This window comes from Agelaius tricolor, unplaced genomic scaffold (genome assembly GCF_023055355.1).
Source record: "Agelaius tricolor isolate 1412-34295 unplaced genomic scaffold, bAgeTri1.0.p SCAF_5, whole genome shotgun sequence".
NCBI lineage: Eukaryota > Metazoa > Chordata > Aves > Passeriformes > Icteridae > Agelaius > Agelaius tricolor.
The window spans coordinates 37,339,832-37,366,881 of NW_027269265.1; the positions used below are offsets into that span (position 1 = coordinate 37,339,832).

The 27,050-nt window shown below is 42.1% G+C and overlaps 1 protein-coding gene across 10 annotated transcripts in view; it reads right to left on the reverse strand.

The window, feature by feature from the left end:
- The window catches only part of MGA (MAX dimerization protein MGA), a 59,445-nt gene that overhangs the window by 31,776 nt on the left and 619 nt on the right, over nt 1–27,050 (reverse strand). For 6 of the 10 annotated variants that reach the window (XM_071427318.1, XM_071427319.1, XM_071427320.1 and 3 more), the window contains exons 2-9: nt 14,365–15,506; nt 8,226–9,156; nt 7,795–7,882; nt 7,554–7,649; nt 3,720–3,848; nt 2,232–2,330; nt 1,002–1,645; nt 2–359 (exon numbers count right to left, since the gene is read on the reverse strand). In XM_071427318.1, the coding sequence (XP_071283419.1) occupies nt 2–359; nt 1,002–1,645; nt 2,232–2,330; nt 3,720–3,848; nt 7,554–7,649; nt 7,795–7,882; nt 8,226–9,156; nt 14,365–15,428 (3,409 nt within the window). In that variant the 5' untranslated portion in view covers nt 15,429–15,506. Of the gene's footprint in view, nt 1; nt 360–1,001; nt 1,646–2,231; nt 2,331–3,719; nt 3,849–7,553; nt 7,650–7,794; nt 7,883–8,225; nt 9,157–14,364; nt 15,507–18,339; nt 18,469–20,080; nt 20,177–24,201; nt 24,224–26,269; nt 26,386–27,050 lie in introns of those variants that run through there. The other 4 variants (XM_071427315.1, XM_071427316.1, XM_071427314.1 and 1 more) reach the window with 4 other exon arrangements.

Below are 27,050 nucleotides of genomic sequence, written 5' to 3' on the forward strand. Positions count from 1 at the left end.
CTGTATTCCACCCTTTTTCTCTTCTTCCTATCCTTCTGCTTTATCTCCTCTTCTTCCCCATCACCCTCTTCTTCCCCATCTTCATCCTCTTGCTGCTGTCCTTGTGTTCCAAACAGCACGAGATTTCCACGCACAGCCTTTTTCATAATTTTCTTATGCTTTGATCCTCCCTTCACCAGCAAGACCCTTCTCTTGAGGCAGGTACACCCAAACATGCAGTCTGGCCGGCGGCAGTGGGTGGGCTGACGTTTCTCCAGTGCCAGACTGGCACATATGCAACCCAGTCGGCAGAAATCATTGTTGCAAGGAGGTGCGCGCCGTCTTATTATTTTGTGGATAGGTTTGCTTTTAAGAGATGCCTAAAAAAAGTTTTAAAGAAGCATAAACTTCAAATTTTCATAAGAGGAATATTTTAGTACAATGCAATCAAGTATATGCAAAATTGCTGTTCGAAGTTCATTTAGAAAACCCCTCGAGCTACATTGTTTACGTACAAAAACTTGTCCTCTATACCACAAAAACCCCAAAATCCCCACAGAACAGAGTTTCGATTTGAAGTTTTTTGAGAGACAACTGGAGACAGCAAAACCATCCTGATAATAAGCAGGATGTGAAAAAAGCAAAAGTTATCATGGGACAACCAGGTTACATGACCAGGATTATCTTGCGGTTAGCTCAACTGAAAACATCAAAATGAAAATAGCAAGGAAATGCAGCTACTGAATAAGAATTGTCTTAACTCAAATTTCAATTGTGAGAATTTTAAACAGTTCAATTATTAATAATTTGTATCAATACACTATTATCACAATTAGCTTTTTCCCCTACTGCTAATTCAGCATTCCTCAAGTTTCACTGCAAAGACACACCACAAAGGAATCTCATGCTTTATCATGATCCTTAGAAGCGTCAGTCTTATTTTCTGCATCGCTATGCATCATCCATAAGCAGGTAGATTAAAAGCAACAGCACAGAAAAGAAAGAAACTATTACAGATGTACCTGAGCTGTAAGCAGGGTTACCAAAGAGATGTCTGCTCGCTCTTCAGTAATATAGGTCCGTGGTTTCCCATCCCAGAGAGCACAGTCTTCCAAGTCCATTAACTTCACTTGAGATTTAGACAAACCTGGTGGACGAGGTGCTTGGTGATGCTGTGGTGCTTGACGCAAACTGATCTGTTTTGGAAAAGTATTTTCATCCACAGTTGGCAGCACAAAACCATCTGCTTGGTTACTCAAACTGCTAGCAGGCTTAGCAGACTTTTCCCCGGACACTGACAAGTTCTGCTTCTGCTTTGGAGGAAAAGGTGAAGGCAAAATAGGTTTGTAAGATGATTTTGCTCTACTGTTTGTAGATGTCTGTCTGGTTTGAGTCTTTGTTTTCCTAGAGGTAGATGATGGAGGAACAGGCTTCAATGTGTAAGATGTTGATGGAATTACAGTGGACTGCTTCTTTAAAACACTGTCGAGCGTTCGAACATAGCTAGTGCTCTTAGTGGGAAGCTGATATACCACAGGAGAAGTGGGAGTGTCAGAAGAGAATCCCATACTTGTTTCCATCAATTTCCCTTCATTTTCCAGGTACTCATCCAGCTTGTCACTACAGAACGCTGAGCGATTCTTCAATGAACCTTCTGAATTGCCACCTAAATAAATGAAGAGTACTTTAACTCCTGGACTTAAATTTTATAATAATCAAACACGGTAGGATAGTTTTGATTATACAGCTCTAAAAAATGCACTCTTCCACAATAATAGCATATAATACAGGCACACCAAATATAATCCATTCTGAAATACAACCAGCAGCCAGCACAATTGTTTTTGTGGAGATCTTACACCTGCATTTGTGGTGGGCTGGCCTTGGCTGGACTGCAGGTGCCTGCCAAGCCACTCTATCACTCACCTTCTCAGCAGAATGGGAGGGTTAAAAGTAAGCTGCAAAAAACTTCATGGGTCAATATAAAGGAAGTTTAATAAAGCAAAAGCAGAGTTTCTCTCTTCCCTCATTCATCTCCATTCTGACAATGTAAGAATGGAGATTAACTAGGGAAGACAGAAACTTTGTACCAGTTCACAAAAATTCTTTAATCGTAACAGTCTCAATACAAAAAAATACATCTCTTACTAAGACAGACACAAATACCAAACAGCAAGGTCCATGAAAGGTCAGGAAAATGGCCACATGTTGGAAATATGTACATTGATCTCTCTCTTTTTACATTTTTTTACCTTCATTTCTAGAAGCACCATGAAGTTTCCCTCGCCAGCCTTTGATTTTTGTGAAATCATTTGTCTTTCCTGTCCTGGAAACAAAAGAAAATCCAGTATCTGGAAAAGAAGAAAGCTAGCCTCAGTTTATGAACCAAGTTTAATTGCATCAGTGTCTTAGCAAATGCTGCTTCTTCCTTTTCAGGGATAGGTGAACAGTAGCAAATTCAAAAGATTTGAAGCAACTTAATTTTTTCTATTTGTTTTTTTAATTAACAGAATACTTAAGAGAAGGCCAAATTCCCTGTAGAGCTCTGCTCTATGGCTGAGCACCTGCAATCCCACACACATAGTGTTTCCTTTATTTTCTGGTTTGGTCTCCTTGGCATTTAGCAAAAGCAGTTGGCTCTGAAAGTCTAATGGGCCAATCAACTAATTAGCGGGCTAAAATGGAAGAGCCAGGTTTTGAGCTCATACTACAGCTTCACTCAGCAAGAAAAGTGATTTGATTCTCTCCCCTCAGTTGGGCCAATGGCTTTTATAACACCTGCAGAAACTTCATTTAATGTTCACTGCTCTGTCAAATTCATATGAGTATCTATTAGGGGCATGGTCAGTGAATAACCACAAAAGACAAACAGTTACATCTCTGTCAAGTTAGCGTCAACTGTGGGAGCTAACATGGAATGTAAAGGTACTAACAGGGATCTGTGTGGCCATTTAACATATTCCTAGGCTAGAAATCATTGCATTGGACACTAAGCTGACTGAGGTCTTCTGAATTGAATCTTCCTCTCCTGCAGTGTAAACCATCTGAAATTCAATGTCTGCCTCTACCAGCTCCTAAAAGCAGTAGATTAAGAAAGACATTAAGTAATCAGAATACTACAGTGGGAGAAACAGTTAAGTAGAAGAAAATAAGCATATAAGATAAGCTACACTTTGCCCATCCAGGTCACTATTGAATACAGTACCTACCAACAGTATGAGAACCACAGTCACAGTATGATTTACAGTATGATAAATGCACTTGTTTGGATACCAAGCAAATTTAAAAAAGAACAGTCAGTCACAACTTTTGTAATAAATAATTATCATGAAGTTATAGGGTAGCCCCCATGTGGCATCTCAAGGCCTTCTTCTGGAAAATTCTGATACTCAACTCTGTGACAGACAACATTTTTTTGTTTGGTATGTGAGCAGTATCAGACAAATTCAGATTGCTTAATCTTTTTCTGAGCAATTTGAGAGGTCAGTATAAAATAGACAGATGCTATTACTGGATCACAACCATCACAAAACGGGAACCCTCAAAATAATCCAACCACAATTACTCAGGACTCCTTGCCCAGTAACCACAAAACGATCTACAGAAGTTCTCCTATTTTGTCATTTTAGTATCATTTTCATCTCTTTAGATACCAAGTTGAACTAAATAGCCATTCTCTCCTTCTCATTGATAATAAAAAGGTGACACTTGAGATTACAGCAAATTCATATTCCACCCACCTGGAGAATTGGGGTTGGTACCTGGATAGCTCCACAGAGAGTAATTTGAATAGGAAAGAGGAAGTTGCACACCCAAATATTTCAAATCAATGCTCATTGTTGGGTCCACAGAATTCAACTTCAGTCCCACTACAAGAAATAAGTAACAGTAAATGTCTCAAGGAAGTAAGATGTTAGGAAAAAGAAAATCAAGATATTCACTAAAAGATTAACCATTCAGTGACCATGGGCTTTTCTGGCATTTCCCCACCATTTTAAGAGACTTGAAAAAAGCATTACTGCCATAACAGTTACTTCCATTGGATTTATAGCAGGTATAAATTAAAGAAATTTTACACAATGGGAATTTGAGAAAAAAACTGAATTACTTTTCATCATTTTTTTGACTGCTACTGAAGTTTTCACAGAAATTTATTAACCATTGTGCCAGTGTTGTAAAAAATCTCATAATAAAACTTTCTATCAGTTTTTCTGAATAAATCGGCACCATTTACATCTTTGAAGGCTAGAGTTATTCTCTAAACCCAACCCAGCTGACTGGTATTTCATATCCCTAAGTTACCAAGCCTGACAGCAGTACTTACACATCCCCTTTTGTACTGAGCTAAACTCAAGCAAGAACATATATCACACATACATCAGCTTCAACCAGCAATAAGAGACAAGAAACCACATTTTAGCTCTGAAGAATGTGTGTGTGTTTGTTTGACTGCTATGATATGAGTTTAGGCAGCTATTTCAGGACCCATCTGGTCCTGAAATGGGGAAAAATGGCTATAAAGAAATGAAACAGTCTGTGTTGTTAAAGGCACTGAATCATTTGTGGTGGCATCAACATGTTCCTTCATTAACAATCCCCAATAGCCAAATTGAAAGATTTACTTGGTAATAAGCTATTTTTGTCAATGGCAGAAATAATATAGATACAGAAGTGATGAGAAAACTAAAAGCTAGGAAAATTGTACCTTTTCAGGAAATATTGTTATACTGAATTCAAGAAACCATTCTCAATAAAATTCAGCTCACAGCTGGGAGCTGAGAACTTCTATTTTGACTTTTAGCTATAGAAACTTTCAAATGTTGCTCCTGTTGCCCACAAGTTTGAAATGAATACATTAAATGTATGCATCTTGAAACTGAGAATGTAGGGCTTGACAAGGCTCAAGAAACAAAGTCATATTTGCACATACAGCAGAAACCTTGTGCTGGCCGTACACATTTATGCTCACTAGTGGAAACACAGTGACCAGATTACTAGCAGCCTGAAAAAAATCGACATGAAACAAATCTCAAGCATGGTTATTTAAACAGATACTGTCATCACAGGCAGTCTAGTGAGATGTAATTTTCATATCTACATAGGGAAAACAAGAAGTAAGTCAGTCTCATGTTTTGTATAAAAATATGTCGACTGACAAGGGTCAAGATGCCATTCATTTCTTTTTTTTTCTATTCAAATAAAATTGAAAGAGCACAGAGTTTATTTTTCTTTACTCTCCTTTTTGCCACCTGCAAAAAAAAAGCTCATCTTTGTTTTACCCTTAAAACAAAAATAAGAACATCACACATACAGAAAATCTATTTTTTCAGTTTAGGATCACAAAGTAAAAAACACCCAAGACAAAACCCAAGAGGATGAGCCCAAGAAGTGCAAAATGGAATGACTGCAGCCAGGAGCAGGCAGCCAGAGAACAAATGGTAACAGTTAATTATTATGTCAATAAAGACATCCCCATACACAACAGGTGAATAATCACTTTTCAAAATTTCTATCACTTCCAGAGCATTGTTAAATTTCAGTTGCTGTAAGCAAACAGTAGCAAAGAAGAACTATAAGAACTTTCTCATCTTTATCAGCTGCAGCTGATTAACCTGAAAGAGGTAACATGACAACAGTGCCTTCAATTTTCAAGAATATAGTCAGGGATTCAAATCAGCCCAGTTAAAAGAAGCATCCCGTTGCACTGCAGTGCTCCAGCAGGAACTTTCCTTTTAACACACTTAAGTTGGATTCCCTTCTTTCTGAAGCATTTTCCCGCAATTCTGGTGCCTCTAAAATCTAGACAGCCTCCATCACCCTGTTTTTAACTTCACAGATCAAGAGCAATTGTAGGGTTCAGGTACTGCTCCAACATTTCATCAGTGAATCTCAAATAGAATCTTGAACTTCTCAACCACATTGCTGAGAATCAAAACAGAGTTAACATCAAAACTGCTATGTCGGTTCCTTCCAGGATCTCAAGTCTGCAAGGCAAGAGATCTGTAATTATTTGGAAGATGAAGGCAATCTGAAGAAAGTCTGGTTCCTTGTCCACATGCAGCAGTATGTCCTCAGTCTACGCAAGAAGGAAGCAGCTTCTTCCTCCACTTCTTTTTCCCTTTCTCAGTCCCAGCTGTGGGTTCTCAGCCCAACTGGGCTTAGCACTTCTTTAAAGGGGTAGGGATGGATAATGTTAATGATAATGAAGTCTAACAACAAGAGTATTCATAGTGTAATTCACTTCACAGCCCAATCAGATTGCATCTCTTGTAATAATGCTCTTGCTGCAAACAGTTTTCCTGTGTCTTCTTTTCCCTCTAAAAATTAGAAGCTGTGGTTTATCTCCATCATTGCTGAATTGCAATTTCACTATTTAACAAGCTCAGCAGATTACTATCCAACATGATGGAAATGATGGTCATTACCACTCAAGAAAATCAAAATTCTTCAGACGTCTTCTTCTTAGCCTAATGCTTGACATTTCTTGTCCATTTTTTAGTATCTGTGAACTGCTCAAAGCCCTTCAGAAGGCGCCTCAGACTTCAGCTGGAGAAAAAGCATGTGGGTTGTACATGTTCCCAGTTGCAGGATTATCTCAGGAGTAAAAGCCCTCCTAAGTGCTGTAGTTGCCAATGTACCACATGGTTGCCAACACACTGTAATTTTATACTTTTTTGGGGTAAAAATTAACACCTAGGAGGTCCACAATAAAATCCTAAAATGGCTTAACATTGCTAGTTCTAATCACACACCATGCATAAACCATTCAAGACAGTCCAATGTTCTTCACCACAGAAGCTCTGTGAGGGCCCAGAACAGCTCATATCAGAGCCAAGATCAGTATTTGCAGACTCAATCCCTACAGTGTTACAGTTATGTGTTTGAAACATTCAGGGCACACCTCAGGAGTAAGCAGTACAATGTTTCCGTGTGTATCAATGATTTCATCACCGGCTCTGCTGCCAACGTTAATGTCATTGGTCTCAGGACTACCATTACTGATGTCTTTCAGCATCATAAGAAGAGAGAACATGAAGTTCCACTCTGTGGATCCTTGTATTTTCCTCCATCTATCTCAGAATAACACTGTATATAAACAGAAGATCACAAACTACAAGTACCTTGCTCAGCCCTTTAACATGGCTAGTGAACTGGATAAATAGGGACTCATAGAAATAAGGACTCAAATCACAGTAAATGTAGTCTTGGTTAAGTGTTGCTGGATCTCTAGCTCTTCTACTCACCAAGAAATGCCGACTTTTATGAAGGAGTAAAACCAACTCTAACTGCTTTCAACCAGGTTTGGGTCATTACAAAACAGGCACCATCAAAAGGCTCAGCAACTTCTGCAAGAGGCACAAAACATGCAGACGCCTGCTCTCCTATTGGAGATTCAGGAGTCACCTTTTGCCACCTCCACATTTTCTAGTTTGCAACAAAAATGTGTGCAGATGAGAATCCAGGTCCCAGCCATATCAGGCATACACAGTATTGGCACCAGTAGGAAATCATCAGCTGAGTATGACTAAGTGTAATGACCAATCAGGCTTATCAGTACGTACATGACCACTTACCTTCCTGAAGGCTAGGATGTATTACTTGTTTATGCCTCAAGGTCTTCAGCTCTTCCATCAGCTCCTTTTCCAATATTTGTATTCTTGCTTGACAATCTACTCAAAAAATAACAGAACATATAAAAAACATTTGCCATGCAAAAAACCTGACCTAATTATTAATTTTTTCAGTGTGTCTTTACAAATTCCCTTATTGCAGGAAAGAGCCACTCACAAAAAAAAAAAAAAAAAAAAGAAGTACCTGGATCACTTGTAGTCAACAGGGGAGCCTGAAGATTCTGTGACTCTTCTCCACCAGCTCTATCAACAGTGTTAATGTCAAGAGCCTCCTACATACATGAAGAGCCTTGAGTAAGTTAAGATACCTTAAAACACTTAGATGCAAAGTAGACCACATCAAGTACTACCAAAATTATTCAAAACATGAGACTGTTTCATAAACAAGCATGCATTCCTTTATACAGAACTCTAGATCCCTCTACTTTTCCCTAAGCTGCAAGAAGTAACACCATGTTATGAGTAACACAGGGTCAAAATAAGAACAGATTTGGAGAAGAGGTCACAAAACTCTAAACTTGGTTTAAAAGAAAATATAACTTCAGCTGTAAGCACAAAGGCTTTACAACTGAACAACAAATTTTTGAATTTTACTCCACAACAATGAGGTTTTACCTTTGATGCAAAGGACACAAAAAGAACACCATCAACATCTTCAAGGTCTGGTTTAACATCTGGAAGGATATTCACAGGCCCCAAAGAAGTGTTCTTGCTGGCTACTACATTTTTCCCTATACCTTTAGGTGGTCGACCAGCCTTGGAAATTTTCAGTTTCCGGGGCCTTCCTCTTTTATTTGTAGCTGATGATAGAGTGCTTTGATTGTTACCAGAGCCTTTGAGGGACATAGGGTTCTTCAGTATGCCAGGCCTTTTTCTGCCACCAATCTCTTTATCTGGAAAATCACAACTTACTGAGCCCCTGAGATTAAAATTAGGTAATTTGGATAGAGCCCACTGGGCCTCTCTGATTGAACAGTATTTCTGTGACATTTTACTCCCAGGAGATTCTTTCTTCATAACTAACTCCTCAGGCCCAGTGACTGTGCCTGAGCAAGAGTCTTTGTGATTTTCAAAACACACGGGCAAGGAATCCAGGATCGCACCCAAAGGGGATTTATCCTTCTTGCAAGAGGAAAGCATGGTCTGAGGCAGCTCAGATATCTTCACTGTGCTCTTTGTGACTGTACAAGGCTCCAAATAGACCACAGGCATCTTACCACTATCCAGTTTTAACATTTTTGCTTTGGCAACACCTGAAGGACTGGTTAGCATACGCTTCCTAGATGTGAACTCTCCATCAGTTCCATCTGTTTCACGGCGTCTCATTAGGTGTTTTTGTACAACAGGATCATCATCATCAGTGTTGGAATATTCATCAGTTTCTTCATCTGTGTCTTCCTGTTTCACAGTTATTCCTTGTGTGCAAATATTTGACTCGTAGTCATAGTCATCTACTGGCTCCTCTTTAATGACTACATTAAATTGTCCATTCGGGTCCAATGGAGATGCCACACGGGAATTGCTCTCATAACTGCTAGCAATGGGACTGGGGTGGGAGAGAAGGGACAAAACCAAAATACAACGTAAGATTTTTATTTTATCAAATCTCCTTTACCAAAACTGCGCCATCTCCCACAGTTCTTGGTTATATTGTAAAAAGCCTCTAAAATGCTCCCAGGAAAAAGTCTGCTAAATAAGCTGTCATTTTCAAGCTTACATTTTTAGAAGTACTCAAGAAACCCCAAGAAATGGCCATTATTAAGAACAATCCAACTTCTTATCTGAAGGCAGCAGCACAACTTCCTTCCCTACTAATATCAGGGTGACATTTGCCCTTTTTCCTCTTTTACTCAACATGAACTCATGCTAAGCTGTCATATTTGAAATGCTCAGAAGCAGCCTTAGTTTGCCGTGTATCTCATTAAGACACTACTAAAGCCATTATGCTTGCAAGTAAGAAGCCAAGTGAGCCCTTAAAGCACCAAAATTTTAGTTAATGCACCCTGAAGCCATATGCAGACAATTCCTAAATTCAACTGTTGTTTGAACACTTACAGAATACTAATATCCTACTGAATTCTGCTGCATTTTCCACTAAGTCTGAATCTTAACTTAACCAGAATTCAAAATACCATGCATTAGATACTGAAGACTAAGAGTACAGGCAGCTCATAATGGGCTTCTTTGAGGGCCAGACAGATCTAGAAGAACTACAGTCACCAGTCTTCTTTAGTGTATCAGAACCTGGCTCCTTGTCATAAGAAAAAAATGCTAACGTATGAAGCCAGAAACTCATATCCAGAATAAAACTCAGAAAAAAAGGTCAGAATTTATTTACTCAATGTATCACATAGTATTCAAATAATACCTTTATACTTATTATATGATACACCATATATAATTTAATTATATTAAATTATTATTGTCAACTTTGTGTTATTAAAATGTTATTAAAAGTAAAATTATTTGTTAATGACAACAATTTCAAGTAAAATTTAATGCAATTGCAGTACTAATATATTATATAGAGAGTAAATATTGCTTTATATATACTGGAAGTATATATGCATGTGTGCCTATTTTATCATTAACATTATCCATCCCTATCCCTTTAAAGAAGTGCTAAGCCCAGGTGAGCTGAGAACCCACAGCTGGGACTGAGAAAGGGAAAAAGAAGTGGAGGAAGAAGCTGCTTCCTTCTTGTGTAGACTGAGAACATACTTCAGGGAGAAGAGCTGGAACACACAAGAATCACAACACAGAGCTGGGAGTATTCCCTTTATGGAGAAACACTGCAGTATTAAAACAGGAAGCTGGCAGTCAAGATACAAATGTATATATTTACATATAAAATTCTAAAGCGAAGCTACTAGAAAATTTGTTGCAACTCATAAGGACACTAAGTAACCATTATTAAGCTTAGAGCAAAAACATGACTCCTGAGGGAACAGCAGGCAGCAGGAGACTGAAATACTGGTCCTGTTTTGTCTACTGTTTTCTCCAGACAATGAGCTTCCTATTAGAAATTTCCTAACTTTCATGTAATTAATAATGTGAAATGTAAGATTAAAAAGCCTTTCTGGGTCAGTGAGTTACTGTGAAAGAAATGAAAAGACAGACTACTTGTAAATTACTGGCAGCTGAAAATCCTGCCACAATACTAAACTAAGAGGTTGATTAAGCAAAGCTCATCCACAACTAAAATTAATATTATTAAGATTCATCTGCTCTGCTATTTTAGAATTCTTGAAAATCAAGAGGCAAAAAACCCTAACAAACTTGCAGGCCAGGATTTCTATTTGATATCTGGAACTAAAAAGCCCTGCTGTAAAACTGAAACTTCAAGACCCAAATATTGTTTTATTCCGGATAATGCAACCATAAGCCAGGTGGTGACAAGAGTGAGGTATGACCCGTGCATGTATATGCACAAGAAGATAAAGCATTTGCACAAAATCCTGTTTTAAAATTTTGATGCAATAACCAACTCCTCAAAGAATAAAAAAGTGGCTTTCAAGCACTGAACCAATTTCATCTGGCCTTAGTTTCTGAAGTTACATGCAACCTAAGTAGTCACAGAAACTTCTCTTCCTCTAATTATGGGAAGATGAATCAAAGCAGGTTGTCCTCTCAAAATCTTCAATCTAAGATCAGGTAAAAATGGTGAAATAGTGTCTTAACTAGCTCTTTCTTTACCTGGTATGGAACAGTGCATATTTAAACCAACTTTCTTATAGCCCAAGTAATGTATTTGGCACTCTTGCAATATATCAACAAAAGCAGACAGACTGCCTTATTGGCTTTTTCCAGATTAAAAATCACTAAGCTGCTCATTTTTTGAAAAGTACTAAAATACTTTTTTTTTTGGCATATCATTTTAAATTACACTGGGAAGAAGTTGGAAGGGGAATCTGATTTCTTGTGGAATTAATCTAGCAATCTATGGCAGAGGTTTGAAGGATAATCACTTGCCTTTTTCCCCCAAAAGAAAGGCAAGAAAGGAAAAATACTCAAACTATCAAGACTAAACACAAGACAACTAAATTAGAACAAGACTAATGGAGCATTAAAAATCCCACAGATTTTTTATTTTTGAAGAAGGAAATTCAATAGATCTTGGAAAGGAGGAGGAGTACATAAGCCTGTAAGTCTTAAGTAAAGTTTGTTTGTTCCATGGCCTAAACATCTAAGTACATCCAGGGATAAGCATTTCTACTGAAGTATCCACAACCCAAACACTTTTTTTCTTTACAACACACCTATTTAAACTAAACATACTATCAGGCCACAGAAGCAGAGGGAAAAACCCACATAGTACCTTGCAAAAGAAAACAGTCCTTTATTTCTGAAGTCCTCTAATAACTCAGGATTAAAATTACTCTTAGGTATATATGCAAGCTTTTACATGGTTCTATTATCAAAATGTCAGAAGAATTGAGTATGGGTGGGAAGTATCACCCTCAACAGCACTAGGAACTCCACTTCTTTTGAGGATTGTCTGAGAGGTAGCAGTTCCCAACTTGCTTCTCAAATCTAAGCTCAGCAGAAATCACTACCCTGCCTAAAATCAAGATAGTGCCTATCAAGTACTACCTACTAAGAGTTTGCCCACCACAAAAACAACAAAAAAAACCAACAAAAAACCCAAAACAAACAAACAAAAAACCACCAAATGCCCCCCAAAAATACAACAAAACAAAAAACCCCAAACAAATAAACAAAAAACCCGCAACTTCCCAGCCTTCATTGATTTGTAAATATTATTGTGTTTGGTTTCATTAAGAAAAATGTCACACTCTCAGTGCTGTCCTTGGAAGCTGACATACTTCTAAACTCAATTATATGGCATGAAAACACTGTGAACAGGTCAGAATAAAACAGGAGAACCAATGTTCTGAAAAACTCCAGCCTTTATAGTTTTGCCATTTCTTGGATAAGATCAATTTTCTCTTTCCAAGTAAAGAATTTTACTTTTTCACACAGATTACAAAAACATAACAAAAAGCTGGCCAATGCCTGAAAGTAGTTCTAGGACAGTGGTAACATTTATTCATCAATGACAGATGCTTCCAAGCCAGACAACAAAAACTTTGCAGTGTTTTCCAGACTGCACAGATTTTAGCATATTTCAGAGATCAGTTACCTTGGAGGCAAAACCAGAGAAGGAATCTAATGTGCTCTGGATTGAAAAAAATTAAATCTGTCACTGTGCATCACCTGTTTTGAAGGAAGGTCCCTGAGTCCTTAAAACATCTTTTATTCCTTGGAATAAACAGTTCTCAACTAAATCTGCTTCAATGACCCTCTCCAGGCAAATGAATATCATTATGAAAGCAAAATAAAACTGTCAGTAATTATTTTCTGAGTGTTACTTCTAACATGCAAAGTTATCTAAACTTTTCTCTATGCTCTTATGAACTAAAAAAGCCCATCTTTTCTGTAATCAGTGTATTTTCAGATTTTAGTTGGGATAGAACAGCATTTTTTGAGAATAAAGTAAGTCCAGAAGATCTTTTTTTTAACAGACTGACACATGAAAATATGCCAACAGAAAGGTTTGGGCACTCTAAATCTCCAAACTCCTAAGAATTACTACAAATAAATTCAATAAAGTGTCAAAGTATGAATAACTCCGTAATTTGAAGTTTTTCAGTTACTCAAAAGGCAAAGAGATCCTTCTTGCAAGACAAAAAAAAAAACAGAGGAAACATCTGTCCTCTCTAAAACTCACTGCAGTTGTATAGTAATACAGTCTTTGTATAATGCAGTTGTACAGCAATACAGCCTTTGTATAACTACATCATAAATATAACTTTTCTCCAGTAAGAACTGACCTCTAATTTCACTATTAACATCATCCTGATATCCTGCAGGTAAATAATTTTCTTGTGTACTGGTCTACAAAGGTTGCTTTAGTCACTAAATCTTTGGCAGATTAAGCCTGTTATTAACAAACTGACATGAACCAACATGGCAGAAAAGAAACCTCTATGTTTTTTAAAATAATTTCTTATCATTCAAAGTATCTCTACATGGACATTAACTATTCACTAAGTCTGCTCCATGCTATTGCTTGGGTTTTCAAAACTAAGTAAAAGTGCAGTAAAATAATAGTTTTGCCAGGCTTGCTTTAGAAAAACCAAGTTGTTCTGAAGTACTTCCCTTACCTCAGAGCAAATATGAGGCAACTGACTACCAACAGGCAGGCTACCTCACACTTCTTTGTAGAATAAAAGAATTCACACCAAGCAGTGGTTATTGACAAAACAGTGGCTTGCTGCCAATTACAACTGCCTTGCAGCAATCCCTACACATATGCAACCTAAATACCCACACACCATTATTTTCACTGATGAAAACTGAAGCTATAGATAGACAGCATGTCAATGTGGTGAGCAACCCTAAAAGCAAAAGCAGTTTTAATGACTGCAATAGCTCTGCCTAAAACTCTGAAAAAATTAATTTAGCCTTCTAAAATGCTACGAGGGTTAAGTGAAAACCCTCAATGCTTCTCAACAATGGGAACTAAAGCAACACAGAAAATAATACTGAACTCTTGCATTCCCCAGACACCTTAGAAAGTCAAGACTGATACTATGACTGAGGAAAGAAAAGTTTTTAGTAATATTAACTGTTCTGCCATTTCAGGTCATGCAACCTTTAGCAGCAAACCTCTACACTGAGCATCCTGTTATTTATTTACAAAACATCCCACTTAACCAGCAGTTGTACTGAAAACGCAGTGTTAACCCACCTTTCAGAGACTTCTTGTTTTAGCTTTGGCATAACACCTGAAGGCAGGTCACTGTCCAGGAGACCCAAGAAGTCTCCTTCGGCATTAAAGGACTCTTTATCCAGCTCAGTGTCTGATGGATTTTGACTAATGAATGAAGAATCTAAACTTCTCTGATGCACACCTAATGCATCAACTTCAGCAGGGCGACCACAAATGCTAGGAGTGCTAAAAACACCACCTCCTTCCAATTCTAAGTTGTTGTTCTGTTTCACATCACGCTGAGGCCGACTATTCAGCCCATCATCTCTGAAGCCTTTAGCAAAAGGATTGTAATCTATTTTCAGCTGGGTAATCTGGATGTTCTGGTAGGCTGTAACTGCGAAGAACTCTGTCTGTGGGAAGGTAAACGTATGGACATCAGGGCCGTTAAGCTGAATGACTTCTGTGGCTTTGTTTGCAGGCACCAGGTGAAGTCGCGGCAGATATCGGTGCATAGAATGCAGGATTATGTGACCCTCCTGGTCCAGGGTATTGTTGGTGAGTTTAAGTTTGTAGAAGGATACTGGCTGGTGCATCCAGAACTGGCCAGTGGAAGGGGATTCTGGATGAATAAACACTCGTCCTAGAACATGTGGTTCTGCCCTCCCACTGGGCTCCCACCAACGGCCATTCCATTTGTATCGGTGGTTGTCCACTGGGGATATGTCCATGACTAGAATGTACTTCTGACTGGAATTCAGCCCTGTGATCCAGTATCGGCAGTACGGGAACATCCGCCTCCCCTGCTTCGTCAGAATCATCTCTGTGTTGCGATGGTAGAATTCATTCCACATGCTGTTGTTATCTAGGGTGACAGTGATGCCCCCTGAGACACAGTCAGCTGGGAGGCAGGTCTTGACTCTGGGTTTGACTGGAATGGATACACTGCTGGCGAGAGCACAAGCATCACTGTTTGCTACTAGGATTCCTTGGTCAGCTTTTCCATTTCCCTGCTGTTGTTTCAAGATGACAAAGAAAGCAGGCGCTGCACCAGACACAGTCCCACCATCCCGGCTAGCCAAGACAATCTGCTGTTTCTCCATGATGAGCACTTTCACAAGCTCTCAAACCAAATGCAAATTCTACAGAGTTCTGATAATCTTCTATGTGTGATCACCATTCTGGAAGAAACGGAAAACAGTTAAAATTATTCCAATACAGTCTAAGAAAGTAATTAAGTAGCATGAGACATCCTTTTTGCAATAGCTCTCCACATTAAAAACTTAAAAGATAAGCAGTACTATAAAACAGAGCACCATCAGGGTGCAACAAATCAAGGTTGCATGTGTGTATACAATTCTGACCTTATAGACATGGGGGCTATGACACCTTTAAATTGCTTTTTCATACAGAGTTTGCCCCAACAGAACTCCTTGCTTTGCTTAGTATTTCTAAGCACTTTGTTCAGACGCTCCCTCTAGTCTGCAGATCATTCACTTAACAACATTAGGCAGAACATGCAAAAGTTTTCAGAAGAGCAAATGGCACATTTTTGACACAAAGATAAAGGTCTTGTCAGAAAGAAAGAAAGAGTTCCCTGAGGTCTACAACTTGTCAAAAATGTAAAGGAGGAAAGAAAAAAGAAATGTTAAAAACATTTTCTCCTGATTTCTTTATTGAAATTGTTGAAGTTTGTGTGTTTGGAATTTCTTTGCTTACACTCTCCAGCAATTTCTAACTGTCTGTCAAGGGCAGAGAGAGAAAGAAGGGACAAAATACTTCAAATGGATAAACTCTGGAAAAAAACACAAACTAACCCCCAAAAGACCATGCAGCTAAGATTAAATGGATGAATGTGAAGCACTGGGCAGCCTTAGCTTCCTTTATCTTCTCAATTATGGAAATAATTTAAATCAAACAAGAAAACATTTGTACTGTTATGATTAGCATAATCACTGTTTAGGGAACTAAAGAAGTTACTCTTATCTGTATATATACAACTCCACTTCTGTGTGTCTACCTCCCAGGTTAAGAATTATGTCAACACTGTAACAAAAGATCATACACTAGTTCATTTTTCAAATAGCCTGTATATTTTTCTATGTGAAAATTTAAAACATGCACTTCTGGTAACACAAAAAATCCTATTTCCACATCCAGATGTTTGTATTTTGATCCTTATTGTAAGAGGAATACAACATGGACAAAAAATGATTGATTCTTTCATCAAATATGTAGTTGGTGGGAGCTGGAGACCAGAGTTAATAACCACTATGAGAAGCTGAGATGCATCCCAGAGTCCTGAGGGAACTGGCTGATGCGCCAAGCCACCTTCCTTAATAGTCAAGAAGTCGTGGCAGTCAGGTGAAGTCCCAGGTGACTGGAAAAGGGAAATGCTGCACCCATTTTTTAAAAAAGGGTAGATAGAAGTATTCTGGGAACTACTGATCTGTCAACCTCATGTCTGTGGCTGGGAAGATCATGGAACAGATCCTCTTAGAAGTGATGTTAAGGTGCATGGAGGACAAATGTGATTTGCCAGCACAGTTCCACCAAGAACAAGTCCTGCTTGACCAACCCAGTGGCTTTCTAAAACAGTGACTGCATTGATGGACAGTGGAAGAGTTACTGATGTTGTCTATCTGGACTTCCATAAAGCCTTTGAAAAAGTCCCCCTCAAAGTCCTCCTCTCTAAACTGGAGAGAAATGGATCTGATGGGTGGTCTATTCCGTGGATAAGAAACTGGTACAATGGTCCCATCCAGAGGGTAATGATCAACAGCTCTGAGTCCCAGGGGACATTCACAACAAGTGGTGTCCCTCATGGGTCCATACTGGCAAGGTAAGTGAAGCTAACATGACTGAATGTCGAAATGGACCTGGACAAGCTTGATAAGAGATTTGACAAGTCCAAGTGCAAGGTGATAGACCTGACATGGGGCAACCCCCAGTATCAATCACAGGCTGGAGGGATGGAGAAATTGACTAGTGCTGCTGAGAAGGACCAGTTGCATAGTTGTATCCAAAGCAGCATGGCCAACAGGGCAAGGGATGGGATTTTGCCCCACTGCTCTGCTGAGACCCCACCTGGAGTGCTGAATCCAGCTCTGGAGTCTCCAGCACAGGAAGGACACAGACCTCTTGGAGCAAATCTAGAGAAGGGGCACAAAGATGTTGAGAAGGACAGAACACCTCTCCTGTGAAGAAAGGCTGAGGGAGTTTGGGTTGTTCAGCCTGGAAGAGGCTCTGGGGAGAAATAATAATTGCAGCCTTTCAGTACCTAAAGGTGACCTACAACAAATCTGGAGAGTGACTTTCACAAAGGCAGTGACAGAAAAGGGGGAAATGGCTTCAAAATGAAAGACAGAAATTTAGATTGGATATTAGAAATAAATTCTTTACTACAAGGGTGGTTAGGCACTGCAACAGGTTATCCAGAGAAACTTTGGATGCCTCAACACTGCAAGAGTTCAACACCAGGATGGAGATGGGGCTTTTAGCAACCTGGTCTAGCCGAAGGTGTCCCTGTCCATGACAGGAAGGCTGGATCTAGGTGTCCCTTAAGGTCCCTTCCAACCAAAACTGTTCTATAATCCTATGGGGTGGAAAACAACCATCTCTTTCAAGAGAATTAATTCCTAATTCACAAGTTTTAAGTGAACTGGATATTTAATAAGACATCTTTATTTTGTTAGGACTGGGGTACTGTAGGAGGAAAAACCCCTCTGTGCCAACAAGCTGTCACACGCATGTGACAAATGACCTCAAAGCTCAGACAATTTATACCCCATTTATCATTCATATGATAAATGTTCTTAACAGCTAGGAAATATGAGAGATCCATTTTTACCCCTTACACATCACACTTTAAAATTTAATGTAAAACTTAAATTGGAGGAAATAAACCAAAACTGTTCTGCACAGATTTTTATACCCATGAATTTACAAGGTCTGGTTTTCAGTTTAATTTTGCAGAGGAAATCCTTCCCCACAAACATACCCATAACCACCTACCCACTGAGGACTCCTTAACAGAGTCCAGGATACAAAATGAATTCAAGTATATTGCTTTGTTTTTTCAGTAGATTACACCTCAAGTCCCAGCAACACAAAAGGTTATCCCCAAGACACGAGCGCTTTCATATTCACCTATAAGAACAGAATAGAAATAAACCTCAGATATACAGAGTGGTGAAAAAGGAACCACATAAGTTCTAGATGATTTTCCACCAACTTACTTTGCATATACACATATAACATATTTATATGTATAGTAAACATACAGTTGGAAAGTGAGTTCACACTAATGCTGTGCACTATGCACCAAAACTGTATTTGCTCATAAAGGAAACACACCATCAAAGGGGTTTCAGATCTGGTTTAACGTATGCATAATGTCAGTAGCTTTACATTTACTTGAAACCTTTAAATTTATTTGACTAAATTATCTTACTAAAGACAGACCAGAAAAACACATTAAAAAAAAGCTCAACAACCATGCATTCAGCAGAAGTTCTATGCATATAAAGACCTACAGAGTAACAGTTTCTGTTCTCCAACGCTCGAAGTTCTTATGTTGTACTGCAGTAGCTATTTCTACCACAAGCACCATGCACAGTCAAGTCTAAAACGTGCGTGGCTAAAATGTGATTAAGGGCAATTAGTGTAATCAAAATCTACGTTATTTCAGCGCTAACACAGTCTGTTACCAGAAAACAACTTAATATATTTTATTACATTTGGTGACACACAGGAGCCTGTTTTATTACAGCACATAGACTCTAATGCAATATTTCAGGGGAAACACGTGTATTTGTGGAAGCTGACGTTCTGAACAGCGTCAGAGATTTCCCCTCTCTACAAAGAGACCTTGTAATTGAGAAGCAGCGTCCACGCAGGGCGCAGCGGCCAAAACCACTCACAAGTCGCACTACGACCCGCCAAAAGCAGTATGACAATCGGATGCAAAGCGTCCTTCTCATATAAATAAACCAACCCAATTCCCCACGCGCCGACCGGGACGCGGCTCCGCGCACGGCGCTCCGGGGCGGGCGGGCCCGGGAAGCGCCGTGGGAAGGGGAGCGACGGCGGCGCGCGAGCCCCGGGGCTGCCCCGCCCGCCTCCACCCGCCGCGCGCTGCCGCCGGGAGCCCCACGGCGCGCGCCCAATGGCAGCGGACACCCCACGCGCCGCGCCGCCGTTCAACACCGACCGACCGAGCGTGCACCAGGAGGGGCCGCCCCGGGAACGGCGGCGAGAGACGGGGGCCCCGCCCCGGGCAGGTGGCGTCACGGCTGCGGGCCGAGCGCAGCACCTGTCGCTTTGAACGCCCTCCTCCCCCGCCCGACCCCGCTGCCCTCCCCGGCCGCGCCGAACGGACCCCAGCCAGAAGCCTCGGGACAGGGAGCGGCAGCCACCCAGGAGCAGCGGGGGCCGGAACGACCGCCCGCGCCAGCTGGCTGAGGGCAGCTGAACGAGCGCACGTGGGAAAACCGCGCCGCTCTTTGCCGGGACCCGGCGCGGCTCTGCCCGGCGGGGCGCGCGCCACCGGCGCTCCCGAGACGGTCCGCGCGCAGCGGCGCCTCGCGTGGCCGCCGGGGCGCGGCCGACGGGCCCGGGCCCGGCCGCCTCGTGCCCGCGCCTGGTGTCAATTTTCGCAGTTCGGGCGGCGGGCGGAGGGCGCGCGCAGAGGCGCGTGGGGTTCGCGCGCGACGCGGCCGCTGCTCCCGGCGCGGCCCCGCTCCCAGGTCGTTACCGTGCGCGAAGCGCGCGCGGCCTCCCGCTTCCTTTCTCACGCGGACCGTGTGTCCGCCAGCTGGGGACAACGTGCGTGCGCACCGTGCTGACGTCATGGCGCCGCAGCGCGCGCATGCGCACATCAGGCCAGCATCCCCCTCCCTCCCGCCTGCCCGTCACGTGCCCGCGCCGAGCGCAGGGCCCGGTGCCCGGCCCGGTCCGGCCCGCGCAGCGCCGCGCGCGCGGAGAAGCTTCTCGAACGGGCGCGCTCGCGCATCGCTCGCGCACCGGCGGCCGTCGAAAGCCCCGGGGCTCCGGTCGCGCGGCTCCGCCTCTCTCCGCGCCAGGAGTGCGCGCGAGGCTCGCGGCGCACGGCGCCCCCCGGCGGGCCGAGCGGGGCGGCGCCGCCCCGCCATCCCCGTGCCCAGTGCAGCGGCCGCCTCCTCCGGGAAAGGAGCACCGCTCCCTGCGCCGGCAACGCGCACCGCGCCTCTCCACAGTTGGCAGCGCTGCCGCCGGCAGGAACCGGCCACATCCCGCGGAAACCCTCAGCTGAGCAAGCAACGCAGTCAGCTCTACTTCCATCGTCTCAGCAAGTTCTCGCTGACCGGCCAAAGCGCGGCTCAGACTCTGACCACGGCAGCTGCGGTGCCTGTGGGAGGGCAGACACAGACCCGTCACACCGCGCCTCCTGAGCCGGGCCATGGGCGATGTTACCGAGGCGCTGACAAACAGAGAGCCCGGGCTCAAGCCCAGCCCTGGCACGGCCTCGACAGAGCTCCCCGCCTGCAGAACGGCGCCGCGCAGCTGCCGCCCCATGCCCAGCCTGGTAGGCCTTCACAGACACCAAGGGAATTAATTACATGTTATAAATCAGGCACTTCTGACAATAAGCCCACTAAAACACAGTTCTGAACGTTAAGGGAATTCACACCAACATGCATCACGGCTGCGGGCAAAAACACCTCCATGAAGCCTTCCATCCCATCCCTTTTTCCATTAAGGTTATTTATTTTACAACACTGTGTCTACTATGAAACAACAACGACTTACACATGGTGCTAGAAGGCAAAGACATCAGGGCGACACCAAGGTCCAGGCTCACCCATACTCCCAAATTTTGCACTGACCGTTGCCTACCACAAACTATAACTTTGTCAGGACTGCTCCTCAATCTGTCACCCTCAATCTTGTCTTATTTGAAAATGGGCAGAAGAGCAGCAGCATTACAAAAGGTCAGCACCCTTTAGAAATTTCTTGGCAGCATAAGTTTATGCTATAGAAAATTATCTCAGAAGCACAGAACTAAAGAAAATAGATTTTTAAGAGACTTGACAAACATGCATCAAAACATTAACGCAGGTGGGTCTGGTATGGAGGCCCAGAGGAATGTCACCAGCTCTGTACATGGATGCACACCTCTGTCTCTAATGGGTAGGGTGTTGGCCACCACGTAAGCAGGGCAGTCTCAGCCACCTGAGACACAGCGAGGACCGGGAACAGCATTGTGGGCTGGAGCTGCTGTGTCCACAGGCCAGCAACCAGGGAGACTGGGATTCAGGAACCAGCAGTGTCTAAACTCTGCTGCTGAAGGGTCTCTACCATACATATAAATATATATATATATACACACACACATATATATATGCGTGTATGTGTATGACCTCCTCCTGCTCAGACAGGGAAGGGAGCAGGATATGGCTGTCTCTGCTGTGCTCCTCTATGTGTGTGTCTGCCTGATTGGTGTGGCCGGTCATGTTTACATGTAAATGTCATGTGTGCGTTTGCTCTATGGGCTTGTAGCTACCAGCAATATATTTTCAGCCTTATTACTGGTCATATTTGGGGCATGGAGCTGCAACAGCCTCAAGGTGTTGGATCCAGCATAGTATTTTTCCTGTAACAAATCTAGTCAGAAATAATTACACCTATTTCAGGGATAATTTTATACCTACAGTCATCACATATTCTGTGGAGCAGTCATCGAGTTTTAGGGACACAGGATAGACATGCTATTTTGTATTAACCAGTTTGCTTCTGAACAATGACAATACACAAATAAGTGGGGTTTTTTCAGCAAGAGAGTAATTTGTACAACTGAGAACAGACATAGAACTCAAGAGCAGACAGTACCCCACGTTCATGGCCCAAAAGCCACATGTTCCAGTCATGATAAAAGAAACAAACCAGAGACTGTTGACATTGCCAGAGATTTTGCTACAATTTTACCTAAGGCGAGTAGAAATGCTTGCCTGCACCAAAATTGAACCCCTGGTTTATCAAGAGAACAGATTAATCAGTAAAAATCACAGCAGTACTACAGACTCCCACCAGCTTAAGTAACCCAGTTCTAAGCAGCTTAAAGCTAACAAGAAACAGCAGTGCTGCACTAAAGAATATCATCTTGTTTAGATCACTGTGAACATCCGTTTTAAGGACTTGTTTGTGATAAACATGAATTGGCAGCACAGAATTGAACTGGCCTGCACCTACTGAATCCCTGATCAGAGGGAGTTACAACCATCCCATTACTGGCTAGTATAAGGTATTTGAAATCTTTAAGTTCACTACCAAGACGTACACTCTTCCCCCAAATGCTTCGCAGACATATTCTCTTGAAGTAAGAACTAGAGTCTTTACAAGCTGCATTTCAGCACCCTGTAAATCACACTCCTGTTTTCAGTAACGCCCACATGGTGCTATAAAGTGTCCATTCAAGCCTACCTGCTACAAGTAATAAGAAACCGTTAAGTGCTGGAGCTGCAGCATCAAACTGTTCTTCAGCCATTCTTACATTTAACCCGTGGTAAAGATTCAGTAACGAAGCAGGAATTGAAGGGTCACAAGTCCCAGGCTTCGCTACAGATGTTTATGTGGGAGAACAACGTAGAGTATATACACATGTAACTATACATAGTTAGGTAAAACAGAACAGCTGCCAACTTGTGAAAAACGCTCAAGAGGTGTCGATTACATTTTTTGTTAGCAATCCCCTGAATACAAGTAGATACATGACAGGTCATTTCTGTCACACAGCACAGAAAGACACTACTACAGGAGCATAAAGGAGCCTTTCAGCTCTTAAAATCACTTGCTAAAAACAAGCACTAGCTGAAACTACACTCACAACCTGGAAACAACAGCTATCAAAACCAGCTGTGCCAGTGTAACACACCCACAGCAGCAGTCTAAAGTTTACCACTAACAACAACCAGACAGCCCCGACTGGGCTCAAAAATCCCACGTTTTGGACATTAAAAAAAAAAAAAGGCAAAAACCAACCACCAACCAACAAACCAAAATCCACAAACATTTAAAGAGCTGAAAACGTAGTGATGTTACAACCAGAAGTGTTGAGTAATGTGCATAGTAGAAGAGTTAAAATACAAAAAACATTCCTTCTTTAGATAATGTTTTGCCACTTTGGAGAAGGATTAACAGTAGCAACCCACAGGAAATTCTGTTAATCCAACATAAACTCTAAACTGCATGTAGAACGGTATCTAGTCTCATTTTCTATGCCATAACTAGCCCCACTGGCCTCCAACTCCTTCTCCTTCAGTAGCAGTCTCCCAGAGCTTAATGTTAGCTGTACACAGATGTCTCTAATAATTAGCAGCACCTGTGTCAGCTCCAGACTTCTCTCCTTAAGCAGCAGAACCAGGCCAAATTTACTTTAGGAAAAGTTTACCTAATGTTATTTTTGACAGGAAACTAGGCTTAAATTATTTTCTTAGCTTTAGTGAAGAAATATAGTTCAGTGCCAAGATGTTAAAAGATGAAGTGGTGTCAGAATCTAGACCAAAAGTGAGATAAAGAAAAGGAAATACTGAAAGAAATGGACTGTTGCAGGAAAAAAATGTTTTTCAGATATTTATAGAATATTTTTTAGCTTTCCTGCTGATGCAAACACACAGAAACACATGCTACAGCTGCAGTCAGAAAGCACTTATGCCCACAAAAAGTCTGACACAGCTTATGCACTGCCAACTTTCAGCCCAGAGCCTTGCTTTATACTGAAACCAAATCCACATCACACTCAGAGCCCTGACTATTGCAGGATGAACAGGTGGTAGTTCAGAAAGCTTTTCATCAACTGAGAGCTACACACCTGCAAGAGCAGCAGCTGCTTTTGCATACCTAGGAGGGTGGAGGAAAGAGAGAAACTCCTGCTTCCCCTCTCCAACAGCCATACCATGCCATGGAGTCTGAACTTCCAGCTCCCCATGAAGTCAGCTCCCCATGAACTTCCAGTCCCCATGACAAACAGCATTAATCCTGCAACATACAATGTATTTTACATTTCTCAAGAGCTACCAGAACTTTTGGGAAACACTTCCCAAACAATGAAGACTGCAAAATGGAAACGCACCCAACTGGATGTGGCACTCAGTGCCATGGTCTAGTTGACAGGTGGTCATGGGTCAAAGGTTGGATTCCATGATTTTAGAGGTCTTTTCCAACCTAAATGATTCTGTGATTTCTGTTAAGAATGAACCACTGGTGAGAGGCCAGGGAAAAAAGTCAAAGTTAACTAATAATAAATGCTCTTTTTTATCTGTATAAAACATGTTATATTTAGGTTAATGTATTTTACATTACTTCCCATATTTCATTAGTCAGTGATATGCCCATTACTCATACATTCAATGAATGCTGTATTTTTTAACATGCTAACTACCAAAAATCACAAAATAAAACAATAAAGCAATGCTTTGCTTTTTGCCATGCAACACTGGCAGAAACCAGACATAATCAGCAGGAATAGCACCATTTTGATGAATTTCAGTCCCTTTATGGCCGTCATGAGGAACATTTATCACATATATGCATCTTCAGCTGGGGATCTTGTCCCCATCATAGAAGAAAAAAAAATGAGGCAAATAGACCTGCGCTCAGGACTATCCTACTCATTCAGCTACTTTATAGCAATACTCATTGCTACAGAGCCACTAATGGCTCAGCAAGTTAGAACTGCCAAGGAATCTGTATTCCCCTTTTAAGTAAGGGTGAAAAAGAAAGTGACACTAATTAAAGTCCAGACTGTTGGCAATATGTTCCAGGTTTATATCCACCTTCATTATTGTTTATTGACTTACCTGTGGTAAGGCAGACCACACCAAATAAACAGAAAGCACTGTATGAGAGTTAGCAAAACAGCCCAATCACAACATCACAAGTATTTGTTTAACAGTAACTGGGTCATAGTCTTGTCATTCTCCAAATTGGCTTTTCCTGAAGATTGTGATTGGAACAAAGAATGCATTTTTGTTGTAGAGTGGGAACTAGATAAAACCTTTCATTTTCTCTCTTTTATGCTGTTCACATTTCTTTAATGCCTGTTTTGGGCTTGATTTAAAAAAAAAAATTAAAAGGGCTTTCTTCTGATGACACACCTTCATCATCCTTCTCACACATATCATTCTCACTGCATTCTTCCTTATCCAGTTCAACAAAGGATTTATCCCAGGTACTAAAACTAGCCAAAATCCAACAGTGAAAGCACATTTCATCTTTGTGTGGAAAGAGAAGAGCAACTCCACCATCAAAACTCGATTCTTTGTTCTAAGGTAACCCAGTCTTAAGAAAGAATAACAAAAAAAGCAAACCAATACAGCACAACACATCCTTAGTTATGGAAGAATAAGACAAGAGGAAAGCCTTGCTGGTGCTGCAGCTAATGACACTGCTCCTTGTGCACATGCCATGGCTGAGTAGTTTTTGTAGATCCTCTGCTGTCTATGAAACAGCAGACAACAGCCTCCTCATAGAGAAGAGCTCTTTCTCACTCCACTAGCCAGAGACCCATTTCATTGTGTTTGTAAGGAAAATGTTTTGGCCTTCCTATTTCTTAAGAAACCAGGTTTTAAAAACAACCACAAACTTAATAAACCATCTAGTGGATCTGTGTATAAATGAAGAAGTGGCCTACAGTCAAAGAGAAAAAATTTTAAAATTTCCTTTTTTTTTCTTTTTTTTTTTTTTTTCTGGAAGGTAACCAAGTTTATTCACAAGTGGTTTCCTCCAGTTGCATGTTTTCCCCCATGGCAGGCACAACAATGTCTGCACCAATACTGAGCCAGCAATGGGTGAGGTTAACAATCATCTGCTGTTAGATGAAATACAGAAGTGAATGAATGCTGCCCATCTCCACCAAACCTAAGAAATATGGGGTTTTTCCTACCAAAAGATGTACAAAAATGCTCACCTACGGGAACACTTTTCAAGCAGAATCAATTTCCCTTTCCAGTTCTCAGTACAGATTCACAAAGCACTGTGCCCGAGGGCACTCAAAGGGTGCTGCAGCTGCATCGCGCAGAACACCTGCAAGCGACAAGATCAAAGCTTCACCCTGCCCCTTTTCTTTAAACCGTCCTTGGTTTTCAGTCTACAGCAACTCCAAATCTTCGGGGCTCTAACCCATCCCATGAAGTGCGACTACAGACGGCCCATGCCCTCACACAGTTCACGTCGGGAGAAAGGCAGCGTGACTGTTGTGCAAGATTTGACATCTTAATGAGTCAGGCAAGATGCTCCAACCACATATTGGGAAACCACTCATCTCCCCGGGTTGCCGAAACAGCCGCTGGCCCTCGTGCCTAGCTACTCCTGGCTGAGCTCGCCTTCGCGCTTCGACTGCCTTCCAAACTCCTCAGCTCAGCGCGAGCAGCTTCAAACGGGACGGGACCCGGGCCACCAACGGCGCTTGCCCCGCGCGACCCCGCTGCCGCCCCCCGCGGTGTGCCGGGGCGCACGCGCGCCGCCTGCGGGCCGCCCCGCCCCCGGCCGAGGGGCCCCGCTCCGGCCCCGCCCAGCCCGCCGGCCTCTGGCACCCAGGGGGCACCGGAGCCGCCTCCCGGGAAAGGCTCTCCAGCAACCCAGCCCTGTCTCATAGGTGGCGCTGGCCACGCCCCCAGCAGGGACCGGTCCCTGGGAGCGCGATGGCTTAGGGAGCAGCGGCAGCTGCTCAGGGCCGGGCCTCACCCGAC